General features: G+C 36.2%; 1 protein-coding gene across 1 annotated transcript in view; it reads right to left on the bottom strand.

Annotated features, from left to right (window-relative positions):
• Window positions 1-25637, bottom strand: part of LOC135219776 (basement membrane-specific heparan sulfate proteoglycan core protein-like) — a gene marked incomplete in the record, with an annotated part of 1285796 nt that overhangs the window by 953064 nt on the left and 307095 nt on the right. Inside the window, 6 exon segments of the mRNA XM_064256828.1 lie at window positions 1538-1660; window positions 4728-4844; window positions 9440-9613; window positions 11201-11364; window positions 18026-18188; window positions 21228-21447. Of these exon segments, the coding sequence (XP_064112898.1) occupies window positions 1538-1660; window positions 4728-4844; window positions 9440-9613; window positions 11201-11364; window positions 18026-18188; window positions 21228-21447 (961 nt within the window).

The following is a 25637-nucleotide window of genomic DNA, read 5'->3' as shown; positions in this document are numbered from 1 at the left end:
ATAACCCTTAGTACATCCTTGACTGAAAGGCATACTTCAATTTTGACACTTCTATTTTCATAGTTTTAATGAAGAAACCAGGTATGGGGATAGGATGAAATCTCCTCTTTGAGGTCAGTTTTCTCAAACACTAAACTATAATTCTACCCACATTCTAAACAGTACGTGCTCAAAATGACACACAGCGGGCTACACGAAGCACATACAAAAAGCAAAAGAAATTGGAACAGGTCTCATACAAGTCTAGATTCAACTAAAGGTACTACTCACTAAGCCTGGAACTCTTGTCAACCCAGTGTTGCACACAATGTTATCAGTATTCAAAATAAGTAGTACAAAATAAAGTGGTTTCTATTTTGTCAAATGTAGACTAAAAATTAAACAATACATATGATCACTACCTTCAATCATGAATTCCCAATGATAACAATGAGCACGGTAGAAATTTTCAGTCAATCTGACAATTACTGATAACATGCCAATTCAGTACTGAACCAAAGCTGCCCGAAATACCTGAGTTTTCAAGTGGGTATTAAAAGCTTAACTGCAGAACAAATGCATCTAAACAGTGCCATACACAAATGTATATGTAATTGTAATGTCCAGTCTTCATTTATAATGTCAAATCTTGGGAAATTTATATTTCAGGTTTCCATTTGCCTTGAATATATATTTCGAAGGGATGGGTCTTTGATCATGGACGAAAAGTAATAAATAAAAGAAAATGACAAGAAATTGAAACAGAAAAGAGAAATTCATAGATAATCAGCTATATTCATCGCAAGATCATTAATGGACTGAAATAAAACATGAAATACAATTGAAAATGCCTCAAAAGAGCCACCTTTGCTATTGAAAATAAATATTTTTTGTGACTGACAGCCTACAGATTTAAAATGGAAAGTGTTTGATATAACTTTTTGTGAGGTTGCGAAAATAAGTTAGGAGGATAAATGGAATATAAGAAAAGTGAAAGGTAGAAAAGAGATCGACAAAAAGTGGGGGCATTAATTATCAGTTCTCTCTGAAATCGCTTTCCAGGGTTAGAATAGAAGACAGTGCTTTCCCTTTCTAGAAAACAGTAGTATATAGTACTTCAAGGTAATAGAAGGGTTAAAATAGAACCTGAGAGTGGAAAGGAAACTAGAACCTAAGAATGAGGTGCGAGTGTCGCACAGCAGTAAAATGAGAAAGATGAAATTTGAAGAAACAATTACTTACGGAAGATTCATAAGAGAAATGAGAATAGAACCAAGAAAGTAAGTAAGTCAAAAGCCATATATGTACAGAAAGGAATCAACTGATAACTAAAACAGGATGAAATCACGCAAATGACCTTAAAAACACTAAGCATAAAATTATATTTCACATCAGGAAAACAAAGTTAAACTGTTAAACAAGCACAAAACTTTTATCAATCCGTAGTTAACATTATGAGGCAATAAACCATCTTCAGAGAGCAGACTAGATCTTTAACATAGTACTATATAAGAAAAGCAGAGCCGGAGAGGAGCGTCTCTCAGCCAGACACACGTACCACAGGCCTCTTCGTCGTCTCCTTGGGGGCAATCGACCTGTGAATCGCAACGCTGATCTCGACAAATGACGTAACCATCGACGCAAGTGAACTGGTCGTCCCCAGGGCAACCACCACCATCGTCTGGTTTTGAGAATATTGAAGCCATGCAAATTCAGTATTTATAAATACACAGATGCTCACATCAATGCTAGGGTTAAAGAGAATGCAGGTCTGAAAAGGTTTAAAAATTCATGCCTGGAAAAGAATACAGGTACTTGAGGCTTTTATGAGCTACTCGATACGGAAAATGTTTTGTGTTTCTGTGTGCATAAATTTAGTCATCCCAAATTGGCTAACACAGTACAAATCCTTTAATTAAACTGTAGGTTCAGTTATAACAGCACTGATAGCATCAGTCGACACTTACAGTTTCAAAACTGAATTCTAACAATATCCCGCATCATACAAGAGTGACCTGTCTTCGAGCATCACACAGGTTATTACATATCCATTGTTTGGCAGAAACTTGACTTCCCTACTTAGGTTTATTTTAATCTTCTCTTTTTGTCCGCCAAACATGTACTACTCGTCATATTCAAAGGCTTTACAGTTAATTCAATGAGAGTAAATGACCGCGATAAGTAGTGAAAGGTACTTGCTCATTAATTATTAAAACTACCTTTGAAAGAACACAATGAATTAATAAAGTACTGTAACCTAACTGCAGAGTCATTCTTACACCCCAAACAAGTCGTATCTAAATTCCCTGAACAAATGTATTCAAAAGAATATAAAACAGATTAAGACCAATATAGTTCATTGATTTATAATTTATTTTCAGATAATTTCCACTGCCCATACCAATCAACGACACGCACGAGCTAAAATCATCTTAAACACTATAATTATATGGAAAATGTATATATCTCTGAAAGGCAGTACTTCTTTCTCCAACATTAACATAACACTAACACCATTTTTTTTACACTAAATCACTTTTGACGCTACCTATATTTGACACTTTTCGCTACTCTGATCATGAAGTTCACTTCGTTTTGACTTCCAAGCAGACAACTCAGTGTCTACTTAGGTACTTCCCACATCCAGTTACGCACACTACTATCTATTTTTACTCTTTCACTGCAGACCCCCAAATATTCTAAGCCTGTCTGTGCGTGCGTGCGTGCGTGCTTTCAGTTACACATAACCTAGACCTGAAAATCCAGTAACTATAAATACTGCCTGAACTGAAAAGATGTTCACTTGTTATCTTTGAGCTTCCTTTTTGGGAGACAGTGTGTCAGTTGAGTTGTTGCACTGTTTTTCCAGGGAAGAACAGAGAGCGAAATGTGTGAAGTAGAAATAAACTGCTTCTAATACCTGCCTAAAAATTTTAAAAATTATGATTAAAAGTAGTGTATAATGCAATGTAAGTGAAGCCAATAAGTTATTATATTACATTAAGTACAAATGTTAAAAATGCAAAAATACGCATGCAACATATCACAAAAATTCCAGTTGCAAAAAAATGAGCATGTGGTAACTGTTACAGCAATAAAATCTAGAAAATGATAACAGTCTACTGTCTAATGAAATTAGCCTTTCTACGCTCTACATCAAACCAATACTGAAAATTCAAAAGAAAAGAAAGAAAAATTCAGTTACTGCTTTCTGTTTTATATAAATAAATTCAGTAGAAGAAAATGCAAAACAGACAGAAAATGAAAGAAAATCTAAGTTACAATTTCCTCAAAATATGAGAGTGAAAACAGTGAAAACTAAAAAAATATTAGTACTTGCTGAGTGGAAAATGTCTTTCACCATAAACAGCACAATGGTCATTGTATATTACAGCAGTGTAACCCATATAGGAAATGAATTATATGTATCATGGAATGGACAGGTGGTCTTCCCCGTTGATAGGCTTTCTCAGAGAAATGAGAAACAGAGAATGCTTATGAATGATTAGCATTGTAGTAGAGAAGCATCTTCTTTACACCAAAACATAAAGCATAGCATCTCCTCTTATCAGTAACATTTAATAATGCAAATAAGCAATTAATTTCAAGTTTCACAATTCTATTTAAATATACAAGTATACATAAACTCACCATTATACATAAATATAAATACATGTAGTGTACATAGCTAAAACAACATCATACTATACCTGCCGAATATGAGCAGAATGAAGACTCAAAATTGAAAAATAAAATGTGAGAGAGAGAGAGAGAGAGAGAGAGAGAGAGAGAGAGAGAGAGAGAGAGAGAGAGAGAGAGAGGCTGGAAATGCCTTCCCCATTCATGAAATAAATGATTCTCCTTCACTTCATGTTGTGTTTCAATCCCAAAAATATTTACTGTTAGCACCTAGTGTGTGATTTTTAATAACATTTAGCCTCTTGATTATGGTCATCCATGTCTAGAAGCAGTATTAAGGTTTACATCTCGTGTAGAAAATATATGAGGTTTAATTTCCAGTTACGAATATATACATATACATTATTACATTACATATATTATACATATACACATATATATATATTATAATATATATATATATATATATATATATATATATATATATATATTATATATATATATATATATATGATATATATATATATATATATATATATATATATATATATATATATATATATAATTTATATATATATCTCGACATGGCATAGAAGAGACTCGATGTTATTGTACCATCTTCCCGTTAAGAAGGGAAAAGAAAAGGAAGGCCTACCCTAATATCCACACAAGAGTATGAATCTCATATTAGAAAGCAAATAACATCTATACTACAACGCTCAAGAGACCAACTGCCAATTCTCCTTTCAATATGACCCCACCCCAAGGGCAGTGACTAAAGCAATACTTGTAAGTAATCAGGCATAATACAAGCAAAGTAAAAGAAAGAGGGGAAATGTTTAGTGTTATACCGTTAGTGGGAACATGGCGAAAAGCATGTAAATATTAATATTTGTGTTACATAAATAAAAATATCTAAATAAAAAAATGAAATTATTTGTATTTTCACTACGTCGTACTGAATTAAAATGCAGTACTGGGCCTTGGAAAAATGTCGCAAGGTTGGTTATGAAAAAGTTGGAGAGACGAATAACAGCAGGAGGCTGACGATTCAGAAAAGAACATGGTTAGTAGGGCAAGAGGGGAAAGCAACTTTCCAGCTAACATACCACAGAATTTCTCGTCCTCTCCCAGGAGGCAATCTTTCCTTGCATCACACAGCTGCACACCACAAATGCTGGTTCCGTCCATGCATGTGTATTGGTCGTCGCCACGACAACCACCCACTTGAATTTATAATAAAGCCATGCAGGATAAATAAAAAATCTTTGCATTGTTTAGTACTGTGCATATATACTAAGTGTAATGTCTAAGTATTAATACTGAAAGCATTGTCATGCTTGCAGCATTAAAAAACCTGCATGTGGCAGCATTGCAACACCTAAATGTGGGTATATGCAAAGTCCTTGAAATATGAAGCATTGTATGCGTCTTTGCATAAGCTGAGGCTATAAACTATACTTCCACTGCCATATTCCCTGGCAAGGTAAGCTGTACAAAAATTGCCTTTGTGATATTACATTCTATATACACCAGCCTTGAAAGCAAGCCAGCAAGGAATGCTTTACAACATGAGGGATGCAGTATTGTACAAGTACAGTACAGGTACTCTTCTTACTACCACTATTTCACAAAGAAAAGGAAAACCTTCCCAATGCACTTGAGAAAATTGAAGAATACAAAGAAAAAATGCAGATGCTCAACAGAGTGCAAACAATTTGAGAAAAATAGGCTAAGTACATATATGTGAAGAGTTACAAAAAGAATCGATAAGAAAAGCTACGATTGCAAGGGGAGGGGGGGGTGTGTGTGTGTGTGTGTGTGTGTGTGGACAATACCGAGAAAAATCCAAGGTGATGATTACCTTTTCTGATATCTAAATTATCATACGTTTAAAAACCCATCGTGTCCAAAACTCATAAATGTGAAGAACAGCTTTTGTGAAACTGAAAAAACAATGAAAAGTAAATATAGAGATAATAACACATACAAACGCAACAGAGGAAAATTAACAAGTTGACTAGCACAAAACAGAACAACAAACGAGTGTGTTGGTAAATAAACCAAAATTTCGTTCTAGGTTTACACATAGTAATCAAAATTGTCTACTTACAAGCCTCTCAGTACAGACTAACACAAATAATCAACAAATCTGCCTATTAAATAAAATTGTAAAGATGGTCAGAAAATCAAAAGTAATACCCAACAACACAACAAATATAGGCATTAATAACATACGGTATACGTTATATATATATAAGGAACAATAAACATCTAATCCACTAACAGACCGTTAATTTAAATTTAATTATATTCAGCACCATAAAATATCAAATATTAAATATTTACAAATGACAAAAACTGGCCAGGCTTGTGCTCAAGAATGATGGCGGCTTTATAAAATTTCGAAAGTAAGAGATGAGTCTTTCTTGCATAATTCTGATATTTTATGTAACCTTATGATTATCGTCATTATTCGTCATTTGTCAAGATACTGTTCTGCTCTTTTCTCAAGGGTCTCACACAAGAGGTGGCTGCTAGGAAATCTAAACGTTGGTCATTTATCACATAAAAAAGTTTTCGTTTCACTCTAAAAATGTTGGTTTATTTGCATTAGTATCTTGTACGTACTTTCTTTGGTCTTGAATACAATTCTATTATATCCTTTCTCTAAATAGATATACTTAGTTCTGAAATTGACTGTTATTTTTTTTCTATTATACCAAATATCTATTCAAGTACCAAGAAACCTTTTTCCAAAATCACTGTTACGAATCCAGCTTTTCACAAGGCATCATAATGCTGACAATAGTAAAAGAATGCATTATGATCAACATAAAAGAACATTATAATTACTACAAATTTGTACGAGACCAATGGCCAACTAGCGGAGGTGATATCAACAAAACAATGTGACTGGGGAAAACACAAACAATTTTTTTAGAGCATCTCGGTACCTACCAATAACACCTTTTTTGGACACGGGTTTCCCCCATAATGGGGACTCCTCAGATTAACTACTTGAATGGGGACACCTCAGTTCAGCTATCACAGGAGAATCCCTCAGATTAACTACTTATATATGGACACCTCAGTTCAACTATCATATAGACAACTCCAAAGATTAACTAAGGGACTCCTCACTTTAACTAGCAAATGAGAATTCCTTAGATTAACCACTTATCACAGGATAATTCCTCAGATTAACTACTTATGGGGACTCCTCAGTTCAACTATCATATGGGGATTCCTAGTATTGACTATATTTATGGGGACTCCTCAGTTCATCTACCAAATTGGAATTCTCAGATTCCCTACTTATATGGGGACTCCTCAGTTCATCTATCAAATGGGAATTCCTTGTATTGACTACTTATATGGGGACTCCTCAGTTCATCTATCAAATGGGAATTCTCAGATTCCCTACTTATATGGGGACTCCTCAGTTCATCTATCAAATGGGAATTCTCAGATTCACTACTAATATGAGACTCCTCAGTTCAACTACAACAGGAGGATTCCTCAGATTAACTACTTATATGGGGATGCCTCAGTTCAACTATCATGGGGGATTCCTCAGTTTAACTACTTATATGCGGGTTCCTCAGGACCCAGTGGTAGGGGTGTAAGAATACCACCACTGTAGGTCCTGCCTGTCATAAAATGCGACTAAAAGGACAGCTGCTGCCTTGCAGTCTTACGTTTTAGCAAACAGCTAGGCCCAATACCAATAACTGTCGAAAATGATGCCTTGCAGGTGGACTTTTTAGTCGAAGGCGAAGCCTACCGCCAATAAATGTGGTTGCTGACAGAAAGGACAAGCAGTTGTAAAATCCCCATTGCCAAACAATAAACCATGCCTGATGCATGAAGTGAAGAAGGCGCATCAGCAACCGACCCCTCAATGTAGGGGAACGGTGGGAAAGAAGATGGCGATTCCTCAGTTCAACTATGAATGGGATTTCCTCAGATTAACTCATTATATGGGGATTACTCAGTTCAGCTATCATAATGGGATTACTCAGATTAACTACTTATATGTGGATTCCTGAGTTCAGCTTTCATAGGAGTTTCGTCAGATTACATACTTATATGGGATTCCCCAAGTTCAACTATCATATGGGGGATTACTCAGATTAAATATATGGGGATTCCTCATTTCAGCTTTCATAAGGGTATTCGTCAGATTAACTACTTATATGGGACTCAGTAAGTTCAAATATTATATGGGGGATTCCTCAGATTAAATATTCATATGGGGATTCCTCAGTTCAGCTATCATATAGGGATTCCTCAGATTAAATATTCATATGGGGATTCCTCAGTTCAGCTATCATATAGGGATTCCTCAGATTAAATATTCATATGGGGATTCCTCAGTTCAGCTATCATATAGGGATTCCTCAGATTAAATATTCATGGGGCCTCAGTTTCAGCTATCATATAGGGATTCCTCAGATTAAATATTCATATGGGGATTCCTCAGTTCAGCTATCATATAGGGATTCCTCAGATTAACTACAAATATCGGGACTCCTCAGTTGAACTGTTGCATGCAGATTCCTCAGATTAACTAATTATTTGGGGATTCCTCTCCATTTAACTATCACAGTAGGATTCCCCAGTATCCTACTACTTATATGGGGACTTCTCAGTTCAACTATCACAGGGTACTACTTACATGAGCTACTTATATGAGAGCTCCTCACAGTAACAAATAACATGGGACTCCTCAGATTAAGTAGTTATGTAATGAGAAGCTATGAACTGACAAAAATACCCAGTGTCTCTTTATTTCTCATTAATATGAATAACTTGATTTTTAAATGATAAAGTTCATATAATATAATAGAATAATTTCAGTGGCTATTATTATGTCATTAGTAAAACATTATACATAACTGAAAAATATGATCTTTATACATTATCACAAAAATATCTCACTTGGACAAAATCATGTTTTCATAAAACCTTTATACATAGACAATAACAACAATCAAATCAATACAATAAAAAAAACCCACTGATTGTTTACTATAGTTGCCTCAGTACCCATCCGGTACAAAACCACACATGAGAAAGTATCACCAATACTTCTTATACATAGAACAAAAAATTGGAACATATTAAATGACCCAAATATCCGAGTACAAATCCAGATCTTACAAACTTATGAGACAAATGTAATTAAAATAATATACATACATACAAGCGTAAATACGTACATGTGATGATGAAGATGAGGATGCGGAATATCTAATCATTCATATATTATATACGTATATGTACAGTATACATACAAAAATAAGTATGAACTCAATTGTACATCACAAAGAAAAGCCTACATTTCCAACAGTATAATAAAAAACCCAACAATCACAGTTTCATTTGGATATACTGTCCACATACAGCAGCGGGATTTTAACGAAATATACTCTCCTACATTAAAAGGCCACATTTCTTTCCAACCTAATGTCATATATGGCTTCATACCTTGCCCCCAGGGATACACGGGCACGAAAGCTATCAATCACGTAGTCCACTGGAAGGCACATGTAAAAAAAAAAAAAAAAAAAAAAAAAAAAAAAGGAAAAAAAAGGAAGAATTTCATGAACGGTCTTGAGGTACATAAAAAACCTTCACAAGACGGGAAGAAGGGAATTATAAATAATATATCAAACTTGATGAATTGCAAATGAGCGAGAGAGAAAGTAGCCGTGCGCAGTTCTTCCTTCACCTCCTTTGGCTGAAATAAATCATAAGAGAAAATGCAAGTCAAACAGATCAGAGGTCAAATTAGAATTAGGACGAGGGCACTTACGTGCAGCAGCAGACCCTGCGGTGGTGCCCGAGGTAGGGACAACATCGACTTCCACGACGCAGTTCAGTTCATCGGAGGCATCAAGGCAATCGGCACGTCCGTCGCAGCGCTTAACACAGCGACCAGATGGGCACTGATGTTGCCCCGCGGCACAAGAGGGACGGGTTGGTGCTGCTACTCACATTGAATTTAAGAAAAAAGAAAAAAAACAATGCCCACACTCAAAAGACTAGAAAAGACAGTGTTACACCTTAAAAAAAAACCCAAATCAAAGCTACTCAAAAAGAAAACCCACAGTAAATGAAAGCAAGCGAAAATCAAACCAACTTACTATATAAAGCAAATAAATTTTCATTCGGGAAAACTGACAAAATTGTTCTCAAAATGGGATAAGAAAACAAAGCAGAAAAATATTGCTATCGTTGTTGGTTTATTACGCAACAGTGTCACTTGCACTGATGTTGCATACCAGTATGTGTGTGTGTGTGTTTGTGTCTTTGAGTATATGATTGTTTTATAGACACATACAGTGAAATTCCAATAAATCATTACGGTGATGAGAGGCATGAATTGCAAGACCCACATTAAATATTCAGATATCTCCAGTACTTTGCATGGTCTGGTTATCTCTACAGATACATATAGCTTAGGAAATGATAACCTCTACACGACATTACACAAAGGTGTTGACCAAACACCTGTTATGAAAAACGCTACTTTCACTAATTATACAAAATAACACTTGTTTTGGATTAGAATTTAGAATTGGTCTTCACTACGCAACAAAGGCAAGAAGATTTTCAAAAACGTTCATTCATATTTATCAAATTATAAACACAATGAATCATTCTAATGGGACTTTACACATTTTTATGTTCAGTAACTTTGGCGTTAATTTAAACTTATATATATATATAATGTATGTATGTAATCTTCAGCACGATCAAGATTTCTAAACATCTTTATGTCACTGATAATTCTAAATTCCTGCTACAAACCGAGGATCCCTATTTCTTCATTTGTATTAAAGACAATTTTAACCAGATGTCCGGTTGCTTGTCCTAATCTTACTATTTCTCCCTGAAGTCTCTAAATAACGTGAAATATTTCAAATAATCCTCTTGCATAAAATAAGAGAATCGCTTTCCATGCACCCCTCTCTTGGCGATGAATGGAGTCTACTGCCCGGAAGGAGATAAATGTCAATTTGCTTTACGCTTTCTACCTTTTGCGTAATTACTTCCAACATTCACTGCAGTGCATTACATAAATACATGGTATTTTACCATAAAAATATTGGTGTATGAGAATAGATGGCATTTTAATGTAAAGGTATGAGAGAGAGAGAGAGAGAGAGAGAGAGAGAGAGAGAGAGAGAGAGAGAGAGTGTGTGTGTGTGTGTGTGTGTGGAAATAGAAATAAAGAAAAAATTGCATTTCCTGTGTGTGTTTGTGTGTGTGTGAGTGTAAATAGAAATAAAGAAAAAATTGCATTTCCTAAGCCCTCAAACCACTAAAAAATATACAGCTTTCGTTTCCATCAAAATCCAGTGCACAAATTAGTAATGAAAATCAAACGAAGATTCTTCAAAATTATATGAATAAAATGAAAGCATATAAATTACATAATAAAATGCAAACTTGATACATCACAAAATTCCCACAAAAAGAACAAAAAAAAAAGGGGGGGGGGGAAGCGAAGGAAGACCAGAAGGAGAAATGATTGTGTAAAAAGAAACCGAAAAAAGAAAGTGAATCTCACCTTTCGGTTCTTCGAAGCTGAAGTATTGGGAATTGACTGGAATGGTGCCCAAGTACTGGGAGTCCAGGACACTCCTGATGGCTCTGCGCATGGCTTCCGTTTCATCACTCCATCCCATGTAGTTGATGTCAACTGTCGCTAAGATCTTACCCGGGTCTGAGCGCCTGTACGTAACACATTAAAATAGCTATTATGGCCACGTTTCCTCGTTATCTTTAAATAAATTACATTTAAGTAGTTAACAGCGTACTTTTACTGAAGGTCCAAATGCGTCTCTTATAATCATTCATTTGCGAGACGAGAATGAAAGCCAAAATTCAAATAAATCATACGGCTATCACATGATCCAGTATATTTAGGGAAACAGTCATTCGACTGGTTAGGTCACTAACAGACACCAAGTTAAATTTAATTCCTTTATCACATACCATTTACAGTAATTCTAAAAAATCCAACATTGCGTTAGTCGACTTAGTGACCTGAGATTGCGAAATGCAAAGCCGAAAATGAGGTATGGGAGAGCCTTGATATAATAACATTTACATCTTGTTACGATTATATGACGTAGCTACATGATCACAACCTAGAGCAATGAATGATATCGGATAAAATGAAAACCTTCAGAAAAATGGATAAGACCCAGCAAGTTCGTATACCGGCCAAGAATAAATGAGGATGACGTAAGGTAGTTGTTGTTGCATAAGCCAGAAGTATATGACAAATATGATTATCAACTGATGCTCAAAATTGAGTACTAAAAGCGCACCATGAGTGGAACTACCTGAAGCGCCCCGACGAGCGGCATTGGAAAATACGAATAATATACTACATTTGAATATACCCAAGGCTATCTTGTGTTCTATCCAAATACTCTCTCGTCACATTTAATCTTAAAAAGCAATTCCTTCTTGCTTTTAAAATATTGCTAATTGACCTGATGTAGATGCAATGAGAGATCGGAAAACAGAGATTAAAAAAAGACTATTGGATCCCTAGTTGCCAGAACTACTTAAGAAAAAGTAACAATAATAAAATGGCAAAGCAGGAAATTAAAAAGAGGTTCCAATTTAAAATGAAATGGATTAACTGAGTGTTTCAATTTTCATAACATAATTTATTATTTGGATACTTACACACTGTTAAAGTTATCTAATATCCACGCCGATAGGCAAGTCGGCATTCAAACAAAAGATCGAAAGGCTGCCCGACTGACTGTCTAGTGCACCTGTTCTCCACCAGGTGTGTTTCAAATGGCTTACATCTCCTCTAGACTGAATTCTCCTTGACAGTCTACTAAGTTGTGGTGAAACTGAGTGTGGTCAACTTTAACAGTGGGTAAGTATCCAAATAATAAATTTTATGAACATTTATATTTAAGTTGAATATTACCTACTGTTAAAGTTAGCAGATTGGTAGTGCAGCTAAAGCAAACGAGCTAAAGGCTTCTTGAATGAAACCCAAACCATTCTAACCTGATCTGGAATCCCTTCTTGATCTTACCGCCACCAGAAGTTGGAGTCCAGTCAGGGAGCAAGGCTCTAGTATGTGTGCAGCAAAGTGCAGCCTTGCGGAGAAAACCACTTCAATTCAGCAAGAATGAAACAGAAGTGGCATGAGAGGTCCCCTGTGACTGGGTCCCAAAGTCATATAAAACGACAGTCACTAATCGTAAATACCTTTATGATATAAAGGTAAGCTCTTACACGGTATAAGTACCTTCATGCTCCCCACAATATCAAAATCCGGGATTCAAAACAAAAAGCCATAAGGATTTCTCTTTTTTCAGTTCAGGAAGCAGACTAAGTGCTTTAAAGTTTTCAAACACGGTTCTGCATACTTCAAGTACTGAGTGGGCAAAACCAAATGTATTTCTACTGCACAGCATTAATCTTATCCTCAAGCGAAAAATTGTAACAACACTATATGAAGTTGCAACTGCTCTCACATTATGAATGTTTACCTTCAATAAAGGTAAAAGCTACGTAGCTAGTTCTCATGCACTAGCCTAAACAAATACTTCACAGAGAACCTCGTATTCTTTGACAAGACGTTCTAGGTTTCTAAAAACCACAAAACAAAAGGTTAAGTTTCCTAAAGGCAAAAAAAAAAAACAAAAATTAAGTTTGCCTCCTCCAGGCTTGACCATTGACAAAGAGCTAGGTTTTCTAAACCCACAAAACAAAGGTTGACTTTGCCTCTTCCACGCTTAATCCTTTGACAAAGACATCTAGATTTTCAAAAACCATAAAACGAAAGGTTAACTTTGCCTGCTACAGGTTTAACCTTTGACAAAGATGTTCTAGGTTTCTAAAATCACAAATCAAAAGGATAAATGCCTCTTCTAAGCTTAACCTATCTAAGTAAGTTTTAATTGCCCCAACGGGACAGAAATGTTCCTCTTCTTCCCCACCAAAGAGTTAAAATGTGAATTCTTACAGTTCTCTTAAAAACTTAGCCTTAAGATCATTTTCAGTTGTACGGCAAAAGATGAAATAATTACCTTTTTAACAGTCTTAGGGAGAGTGCTTGCAACAAATTTCCTCTTTTAACTGCCTCAAATAAAAGAAGATCTCATAGTAAATCATTCAATGGAACTCATTCCAGAGTCTCAAAAGAATCTGCTAATAACATGCAGACCTGCGTCTAAAATCCGGAGAGAGACTGACACCGAATTGAAGGGGCTTCAATCTCAACTTACCTCAACACTTTAAGGTGCTGATCATCAGCCAGGTCGAATAGCACATGACAGAATACTGAGGACAGTAGATAGACAGTATAAAAAGTCTTACTAAATCTAAGAAAGCAGAGAAGCTTTGATGTCTACAAGGTTTCAGTTACTGAAATTCCTCTAGAACAGTACCCTGAGCAATACACAAACTGCTGCTTCTGACACAAGACCTTGGTTGTTTTCCACTTTGATTAAGGATAGAACCATGGTAACTTTGAAAATCTCCTTACTGGGAGGAGCCAATCGAGCATCTCCAACTAGTTAAGTGTTCAATGCATTAGTCAAGAAGTGCATGGAATTATGTAGCTTGAGTTGATTTCCTCTTAACGGAAGAACGAGAGATATCTACCCAGAGCACTAGAAAGGTCAAAAATATTTGCTCTCGGGCTACTAGGGCTGCACAGGGGTCATTAAGTCATTCTTGACCTTGAAATTTGCTCGACACTTTCTTAAGAGTAGATACAGGGGGGAGGCCTTGAGTCTGAATCAAGCCAAACTTAAAGAAACACATCCACTGCTCAAGCCTGAGGGCCCTCAAAGGAGTAGTAATTGACTGGTAGTTCCTGCTTATCAGCTTGCTAATAAGTCTACTTTGGGCCCTCATTCGACAAAAACAGTCCTTCTGCAGAATCAATTATTTTATCATACCAATATCAAAGAAGCAAACTTACCACTATGACTTTGTATCTGACCAGGGATAAACCTGGTAAGCATTTTCAAGTCTTGCTAGTGCCCTGACATCTAGCAAGTTTTACCAGGTGTAGTGTTGACCATTCTATGTTCTATGTAAGTGTAACAACACTAGTCAAAATTGCCTGTTAAGTGTTACATGACAGGGGAAAAACCAAACATGAACATAAGGGAGAAAAACAAAACATGGACGTAAGTTTATGAATAAAATGGTCCTCTCTTGATTACCATCCCCCCTACAGAACCTGGCGACAATGATGGCCCGGGATTATGAACAATAGTCTTAAGTCGCAGTCTCTTATGCTGAGATTGTACTGTAATTGAGCCTGACTATTCTGACAAAATCCCCCAATAAGGCCATAACCCCTAACAAAGAAAGTCCTTACCACTTAGCTTCCTTCAGGGTGAAAATCTCAAGTATCATCCATATATCACTAAACAAGAATGAGGAATTAGGGAAGTTGACTGAAAACCATAATGCGCAGAGGTGAAGCAACAGATCCATGGTCTTTGGAATACTGTTAAAAGAGTTGGCCAACTTGAACCACTGACTTAGTATGAAAGATTTCTTGCTCCTAAAAATCGACACCATCCACTTACAGGCAACATATTCCCTGTGAATACTTATAGAGGTGCTGTACACAAGCCAAAACAAAGCGCCTTGAACAGCAATGCCTCCTCTGTAAATAAACCTCGAAGGAACTTTCGTGACTAAGGAAGTATTGGTATAAGAAAAAATGTCTCCTGCGCATCCACCAAAACATCTATCTGATCCCGTTCTTTTGGAAAGTCACTATAACCATGCAAGAAAAACCAAAACGCATGGGGAGCAGACAAGTCAAGTTATTCAGTTTCGATGTGTCCTACACTGGCCGCCAATCATCAGTTGCTTATGGAACTAGGAAAAAGTCAAGAGGTAAAATCCCAGTGAATTATTGCCTGGCCCATTGTATTCTCTCTAATTTACAACCTGCTACTAAAGAATGACACGGACGCTTCTGCTGGAGAAGGCAAGGGAACAGATATAGGAGATAATCTTAAAGGAATTATAACTCTTTTCACTGCCTTCACCACGTAAAGTTCTGCTCCTAAGTCTCTCCAAGCATGCCAGGAGGATTGCAATTGGCCATCTGCCAGAACCTGAGGGCTGAACTGATCCCAAAAGATGTAAAACAAGACTTGTACCAATATATCCTCCCTTACCACTGTAATTTGTGCAGCATATGCCTTTACTACAGATAGAAGCATGTGCTCTCACTTCTTCCAAAGTGAGTTAGTATAAGCATGAGGACATTAGCCAGCAGCATTAGAAATGAGATAAAAACTAACACTCTTCCTTACTAATCTCCCGCTGGCACCAAAAACCCTTAAATCTGGCTACACAAACTTCCTAAGCTGGTGCCAAAAACACACTAAGCTCGCGCCCCAGCCTCTCTAACCTTACGCAGAGAAGAAACAATATACAGAGCAAAGTTTTGATAAAAGATGAAAGCTTCAAGAATCTTGGTACTGAGATTCCAAGTGATTCATATTTACTGTCCTTGCATAGTTATCAGTTGATTGAAAATGCAAGCCACAAAACCTTGAGGAATCGGTATTAAATTTGTCTTTTCTCTTGCACAGATGAATCCCTCTCTTCCGAAGATAATTTTAAGGAAATCTATGAAATTTATGATCAGCATTTCGATCTGAAATGGAGTTACATCCATACAGTGCACAAACATTCAGCATAGTTCTGCAATGAAAATTACCTGATCACATTTACACCTCCTCCTTCCAACTATACTTACTTGGACCTGACTGACAGGCAAATAGCCCATCCGCTCGTCACGTGACGTCATGCGCGAAATTAATTGAATTTCGGGTCAATAATTGTAAACAGACCTTTTCAGCTGACTCCACTGAGTCAAGCAAAAATGGGAAATGGTAGGTAGGGGAAGAGGAGTCACAAAGACTCTCATGCCTCATCTGAAAGCGAGTCAACATACATGACTGCATTCCTATAAGACACGTCCTTAGAAAGCTTTGTAGCTAGAATAATATCTTGCCTGGTACCAATAAAAGACACTGTGACTCTAGTAAATTTGGAAAGAGAAACATCAATCGAGGCAGAAGTAAGAGATTTGCCGATAGATGAAGAAAAAGCATATAAGAAAAAACGAACAAGTGCATTTTGACAAATAAAGAGGAATGGGCTGGCAGATACGGATTTAGAATGAGCTCAAGTTGAAGAGTCTGGTTCATCAATAGACCGAGTCGACATAACATCAGAATAGAATACGTAAATTATGATACAGGTATTATTTTAATAAAACTATCTATACCTATGTCATTAGTCGTATCGTCACTAACAACCTTTACTAGGTGGCGATGATGGCAGAAGTCACATATATAGCAAAGATTAACGTTTATGAAAACGATATATCGGCTAATGCCATACAGGTACCAGACTATGCGAGTGAATAACGGAGAGGCAACTGACGGAGACCACAGAACCACATTGCCTCGCGAACCGACCCGGTTCCCTGGTAGCAGACTTTTCCAACTGTCGTAGGACAGTCCTAGGATGGGGCTACAGATGGGCACCAACACCATGCCTCTTATAAGGGAAGGCGAAAATGATAGTACATTAAGGGGGTACAAGAACTGGTTCCCTTAACCAATTCACGACAAACCTTGTATTGATCAAAATAAGGTTTACATCCTGTTTTAAATTCTCAATACGCTTTTCCTAAACTGATAGGGGAATAGAAGATGGAGCTAAAGAGGAAGAAATGACAGGTTGATAACCTGACCTAACTAGCGGATTCGCAATCTATCTGCGTCCCTTCTCTTCTTATATTAATGAACTTGAGCAGAAAGTCCTTTGAAAATCCCTACTTCCTTACAACTTTTCTCAAGGTCACACTTCATAACATTGCAGTCATGGTAAACAGTGTATTTATTAAAATATCAATATCCTCCCAACAATAGTCATTCCTACAGACCCTGACGTTCATAGCTTTGATTCCAGTGAAGGCATCGTACCAGCAAACAGCCATGAAATACCTGGGAGCGTCTATCCACGAAGGCGCCAAGGAGAATTCTGAAAAGAGCTAAACCAGGTGTACTAAACAGCCATCGAGGCAGTCTTTTGGTCTTTTGTTGTAATGCCGACTTGCCTATTGGAGCGGAGATATCAGTAGGTACGACTCAGCCCTATCAACCATTTTGTGGATAAACAAATATGAGAACTGTAAGACGGAATCTGACGAACAGAGAATTTTTGTAATAAAGATGAGCGAGCAGTATATGAAAAAAAAAAAAAAATCAAACTAACTGGACGCGTAATTCAAGAACAAATGCTTGGCTGAATGAATGAATTACTAACAGCTTGTCTATGAAATCTGGCACAAAGTGAAACTTACCTCATGCCAGACACCTTGACGGTCTTGTCACCAGAGATGCGCCGAAGAGCTACTTCTAAATTCCTCTCTAAATCTCTGGCTAAGGCCACGAAATCAGGGGATTTCACGTTGCCAAGAGAGGGTCTCCAGTCCTTTACGACATGGACCTTAGCACGGTATATACCTACAAAATAAATGAAACATCATTAATACAATGTATACGTGGCGTAGTGATAAATATGCTGCTATTAAAAATACATCAATTACTATATTTCTACTTTATAATCGCCTTCAAATATCTACCGAACCACATTTACAGATTCAATTTGCATATTGATATTTATAGACGTGTTTCTTGAAACCATTAAATCTGCAGTGACTATCACACATTACGAACATTTATATAATATATATATACATACACACACATACACAACACACACACACACACACACACACACACACACACACACACACACACACACATATATATATATCTATAATATATATATATATATATATATATATATATATATATATATATATATATATATAGATATATATATATATATATATATATATATATATATATATATATAATTTATCTATAATATATTACATCGCTATAGTTGTTCAACTTTGTATTCCATTGGGACTTTTCGGTTTTAACACACTGAGCCATTTTCGACCTAGGATAAAGGTAAACACCAATACATAACATTATATACTATTAAATTACAAAATCAATTAAAGGTCACACTTGAGAATAATTTCTTATGAACTACGTTACCATAAAAAAACCTACTCAAAGAAAAAACAGTGACTTAAAACTAATAGAACACAGTGAATTACAATAGTCAACAAAACTACGAAATCAAACACAAGAGAAATAAAAGATATCAAGTAAAACACAAGACTCAGAAAAAAACGAAAAGTAAAATGACACAATAGATAAATTAGCCAAACGACTGGAGAGCGAGAGCGGAGAGAAAATCAGGAGATTATAGGTAACGGAAAGGAAGACTGATCCTGGTTGGGATGTGGCTCTCGCTTTCCAAGCACTCGGCTAATAATTTGTCTATTGGGTAAATTTCCTTTTTTCTTTCTGTTTTGTTTGTTTCATGTTTCCGAGTCTTGTGTTTTACTTGATTCCTTTCATTTCTTTTAAATTTGTTTTTTTTTTTTTAGTTTTGTTGGTTAAAGCAATTCACTGAGTTCTATTACTTTTAAGTCACTTTTTTTCTGGGTAGTTTTTTCATGGTAACGTAGTGCATGGGAAATTATTCTCGACTGTGACCTTTCCTTGGTTTTGTATTTTATAATAGTATAAATATTTATGTTTTCGTGTTTTCCTCTATCTTAGGTTCACTATAAAGGATTACATTCCCTAGGAATCAATCTCTACGAACTGTACACACACACACACACACACACACACACACACACACACACATATATATATATATATATATATATATATATATATATATATATATATATATATATATAAACAATCAACCATTTCCTGTCGTTACAGCACAATAAACCCAGACTATCTCATCCCCAACGTGAATCCACCACACTCTTATTATACTTAGAATATCTCTGCACTAATATTGGTTTTTAGTTCTGATGCTTGGGATTATAATACAGTATCTTAAGTGAGGAAAAGCTAAAACTAAAATAATGTGTTGTTACGGAAAATTAATAAAAGCAGCCATGACAAACCCATATTTTTTGTAATGCGGTTTTATATTTTAAAATATTAACATTTAAAAGCTGTAAGATGTTTCACACAGATTTCTAAAAAAAAAACAAAAAAAAAAAACAAAAAAAAAAAAACAAACAAACCACTTTGACCAAAAAAAAAAAAAAAAAAAATAAAATGGGGCTACAGAAAATGTAACTACAACTCTGCGGAGTCCACACATCATGTTTCAATACAGTGGTTCTTGTTAATCTGCATTATTTATTCTACATGAAATGGAATACAACGGCTGAATGAAGCCATGAAAATTCTTTTTATTAGCGTCTCTCTCTCTCTCTCTCTCTCTCTCTCTCTCTCTCTCTCTCTCTCTCTCTCAAATATATTATACAAACACACATATATACCTCTCTCTCTCTCTCCATATATATATATATATATATACTATATATATATATATATATATATATATATATAGGTATGGACGTATGTATGTTTGTCAGTGCGTATGATCCAGCATAACCCTGAAACGGATGGAGCAATTTCAACCATACTTGGTATACTTATGACTTACTATCTGGAAAAGAATACTGTGGCGTGTAAAACCCACTAGCACCAAAATGGGTGGGGGTAGGAAGAAAAAAGAAAATAGAATCTCCAATCATTTCATTACGTAACCTCGATCCGCGAAACTTCGCAATAGCACAAGTCTTTGTGTTACGATGTTGGGCAATGTAAATGAAACAGCATCTTACAGGAAATGGAGAGGGGGACAGTTTTTATTCCACGGATGTAATTCCGATAGATGTTCTTTTTAACTTGGAGGTTGCAATGTCGAGTGAGACTCGCGTTCTCGATCACATTCAACAATGCACAGGAATGTCTATTAAGTACCGTGGAGTACATTTGAGATCGCCATGTTTTTCCGACGAACAACTTTATGTTAGTTGCTCAAGGGCTGGTACACCCAATTTATTAATTCTTGCTCCTGCTGGTGGAACTGAAAATGTATAATCACGTTTTGTGAAAGATTTTACTTTATAAATTGTATTATATATTAATTTTAAAACCTTATAAACAACAATTATTTGATGTTATACACTATTAGTAGATTTGATTCCTTTTCCTGTCTCATAGAAGGTTGGGATAAATAAATATCAGTGTGTGTTCTATGGTTTGTGTGCGTTCTACGCCAGGTACGTTAGCTTGTGTGTGTGTGTGTGTGTGGTATATATATATATATATATATATTATATATATATATATATATATATATATATATATATATTCACATATATATATATATATATATATATATATATATATATATATATATATATATATATATATATATATACATGCATACATTTAAGCTTGTCAATATGACATTGCCATACAGACATACAAGGAAAAAGTATTCAAGACGCCAAGTTTAAAAGCTATTGGCCTCTATTCCTGCAGTGAACGTCTGGGATTCCACAGGCCAAATAAGGGTAGGACGAAAATGGTAATACTCACGTAGCTGTTCCCCTCCTGATCCTTCCTCCCCAGCAGAGCCCAAACCGTCTTCATCGTCGGTGGGGGCATTGGAACCGAAGCCAAAGTAGGAGAACTGTCTGCGCACGCGCGTCAAGAAGCTGGGTTGTTCTTCTGGCAAAGGAGCTTCTACGGGGGCCACCTCGACGTCGTGACGCGTCCGCATGATACCTTCTTCCTCGAATATGAGGTCCTCATCAGTCTGAAAGGCAAGAGGAGGGCAAAGTGAGTGACTGGTCATCATTTCATCACAGACGGTAAGGTCTGATACATCCCACTAACCAATGGTAAGTTTATATCATGGCATAATAATGAAACAGTTTGATAGTGATTCTTAATTAGCATGTCCATCTTGTTCTCGTATCAAATGGGTCAGTCTCCCTACTTAAATGTTCTGCACACTACAGGTTAAGGTTCACAGTTAAGGGCTTCATCTCATCATTATTAAATGCAAACTATCAAGAGCAATAAAGTTCTTTAAAGATGAGGATTAAATGAAGCCAAATTTCACACAGACAGATTATATATTTCCCGTTCCTTCTCGACCTTCGGAGGACGCGAGCATCCTGGTTTGCTGTGGTCATACTGCCCGTCTGCAGCTGACTGGGAGCAGTGTGTAGGTCACTGAGATTAAGTATTTGTCATTCTATAAACCCATGAAATATGTCTGAATCATCAACGTCCCTGATAAATCTGGAAAGCTTAGATTCACATAAGATACAGCTGATCTTTATTCATTTCATCAAAAGCACTGAAAGATTTGTTTCCAGCCACCATTGGTACTGACCTAAAGTGGATCTCCACAACCCTGATGCACTTGATCAAGTATTTTACTATCTTTAAAATTGATTTGTGGTTGAAATCCTAACATGTGCCTTTTTCATTGTTTCTATCACTAATATTAATGGATCTTTAGTGCCACCACCGCCCCCCGCCCCCGCCCCCGCTACATACAAGTTTCTCGAGATTACTTTCCGTTACCCAGTCCCTTTATACGCGAACTGAATTATCAACACGTCTTGCTTTTTTGAGAGTATTGCCCTGAAACCAGGTTCGCTATGCTAAATGAAGGAAACACGTTCGTCCGAAACCTAAGTCTTTGTCTACATAAGCAAGAACACCAAGTCTATGGTGAGATTTTCGTACTGATACATCATGAACGGGTGTTATCTCGTCTCTTTTCCAATATGAATTTTATGGAAGGTAAGACCTTTAGAGCTCAAGGACCCTTGTTAACGAAATGAGAGTCGGCGTTTTGCCTTCCAATCAAACAAAAATGCCACCTACATGCCATTTCCGTAGTATTTGTCGAATTTCTATTATGGTGTATGTTAAGCAATACAGACACTTCAGAAAATTCCAAAAACAAATTGGCTAATATATATAGACTCAAGGAACCCGTTGTCGCAATGAATGTGCACTTGTGTATTTTGTGATTAAAAGTAAAAAACCTCAGCGACAGTTTGATTAGTTCGAATATTTCACGCACTAGAATTAGGAAGCTATACACATGTTCATTCTTTTTAACCTGATGAACTCGAACACTTAATCTTAAAGGATATTAGTGAAAAGGGATCCATCCAAGTTTAGCGTCAAGCTGAGATGACCATCTTAGGATTCGAGCTTGGCCGAGCACCATAAAAGTTATATATATTGGAAATTTTAACTCCCTGTCCGCTTTCAGTCATCCTCTTTTTCTTTTCAATATTTCAATTAACTAGTTCATCTGAATTACAATTAACATGGTAAATTCATTTGACCTCATAAACCATGAATAGGTCTCATATTTTCAGACCTTTTATTCTCATTAAAACAGTCTCGGCGACATTAAACTCATTACCAACATGTCAGTTGCCGGGTTTGCCTAACATTTTACTCATGAATAACCCTCAATCTCATAACCAGGCATCTCTTCCCACTCTTTACGCCCCACTAAAATGATGTCATTATAAACGGCTCGCTGGTTCGGTGTAAAAACTACAACTGATCTGACACCAAGACACGAACTCGTTCGTGCCCCTTTCGTCACAGTTTGTGAGCGCTCAGATTAGATCACAAGGTTGCAGTATCCAAATCACAATCACAGTCTTATTAAGTAGATAGATAGATAGATAGATAGATAGATATTTTTATTGACCACAATACAAAATAATATGAATTTTACAAAAGAGTATTTGGTCCAAATTACAAAATTAAGTACAGTAGATTTTGTACAATCTCTTATACAAACTAAATGAATTTCTATTACACATATATTGTACTAAAACAAAACCAATTTAACCATACGCCTTCAACAAGTTCCTGTAATTACATTTTACACATTATAATAACGTGTTACATTCAATACAAGGAAAGAAGCTTATGTACAATTTTACATACTACATCATAATCGGTTCTGGTTACTAGCAAGTCTAAAGCTGTGGTAACGTTATACGTCTGCCTGATCTGTAACAAAAGTGGACAATTTTCAATGACATGAGTCTCTGTCTGGACCTCACCGCATGAACACAACCTCTCGTCCATCGGCAGACGGCCCCTACCTCTTCTGTTCCACCGACCTGTCTCAACTGCCAATGAATGAGCACTTAACCGCATTCTTGTCCATGATACACGTTCTATTTCATTAAGTCTTAATTGGTTTGTATAAATGTCATGAACGACTAAATCTGGGTTAACAGTTTTATAGAACACAATCCTATTGGAATTGGAGTTTCTGACCTTTAATTGCAGTTCACATTTTCCTTCCTCAATATCATCAGTATTATTAGAGATAAGGTTTCGTATATACCTCGAAACAGAGTCATTATAGTTCATCACTATTCGCATGGCGTGAATTAAAGGGTCATCATCCATACTATTCCTTTCAAGCCACATCTTTTTGAAGAATCTTCTTTGCCTCGATTTGATTAATGCCCTCATCGGCGGAAGTCCCAGTTTCTACCATACATACGTCATTATTAGTAGTTTTTCTGACCCCCAAAAGTTGTTTAATACACCATTTATATTGCTTTTCGATGGGTTTAATATCACCATTTAGCCATGACTCACATGAATATAATATAGTTGACATAATAGCAGCATCAAAAATTTTCTTCTTAACTAAAAATGGCACATCATTGTTTCTACTTATAAATGAAATAAATTTCAGAGTATGACACATTTTACTTATTGCATGCTGCTTGATAGCTGTTGTGGGAGAACCATCATCCGTAAAAGGACTGCCTAGATAAATGTACTGATTACAGTAACTAATCACATCAATTACATACTATGGGTTCTTTGTCTTCCCTAGTACCATTAATCACCATAAATTTAGTTTTACTGTCATTAATAATCATCCCATAGGAATTACAAAATTCATACAAAATCCTTATTTTATGTTCCATACCATCCTTTGTAGTGGATAGGAGGACAGTGTCATCCATCATGACCATAATATGCAACCAAGCAAGAAAACCATCCAAAGGGCAATTACGTTTTATCATTTGTATCATGTCATTTACATATAAAACAAATAAAATACATGAGGTAGGTGAGCCTTGGCGCACACCAACAGTAGCAGCAAGGAGAGAGGTACCAATCACGCTATTTGTGCAACGATATACAGCCACCAATGCTAAAAGCATAGTCATCCCACATCCCATTCGTTTTAGCACAGAAAATAACTTATGTCTAGGTACACAATCATAAGCTCTTCTAAAATCAACAAAGGTTACAAAAAGCTTCAATTTCTTCCTCCTAGCTACGTCCACCAATAGCCTCAAAGTTACTATTTGCTCTACACATCCCCTCCCCGCTTGACTTCCTGCTTGCTCTCTACACGGCTTAAACCACTGACTAAGACGAGCACATAGGACCATATCGTAAATCTTAGCTATACTATTAATTACATTAATGCCTCTGTAATTACCCGGAGAAGCCCTACTTCTCGTTTGAATATTGTATGCATCTTTGCTGCTATCCAACTTAATGGGTAAGAACTAGACAAAAACAGATTATTAAATAATGTAGCAATTAGCATGATCCACTCAAACGGTAACATTTGAACAAACCTGGGGGTAGACCGTCAGGTCCACTGGCTTTAACCTTTTTACCTGAGTCTGTACCTCAGCTGGAGTAATTGGATCGTCCAATACAGGTATAGTTACATCTGAATGAAAATCGTCTATATTAAGACTGTCTACATTAGGAGGGTTAAATATTTGCTCAAAATATTCTTTGAATTGCTCATCACTCGGCTTAGAGTCTGAATTACTTGGGTCCTCTATAATTTGACCTTTCCAATCAATTGCACCCCAGATCCGTGCCTGGTCATTTTCCTCCAACAATCTATCCCATCTACTCTGGCCATTATTTATTAAAATTCCTTCAGGATTCTCATGAGATACACTA

Source organism: Macrobrachium nipponense, chromosome 1 (genome assembly GCF_015104395.2).
Source record: "Macrobrachium nipponense isolate FS-2020 chromosome 1, ASM1510439v2, whole genome shotgun sequence".
Classification (NCBI taxonomy): Eukaryota; Metazoa; Arthropoda; class Malacostraca; order Decapoda; family Palaemonidae; genus Macrobrachium; species Macrobrachium nipponense.
This window is presented reverse-complemented; position numbering and strand designations above follow the sequence as displayed.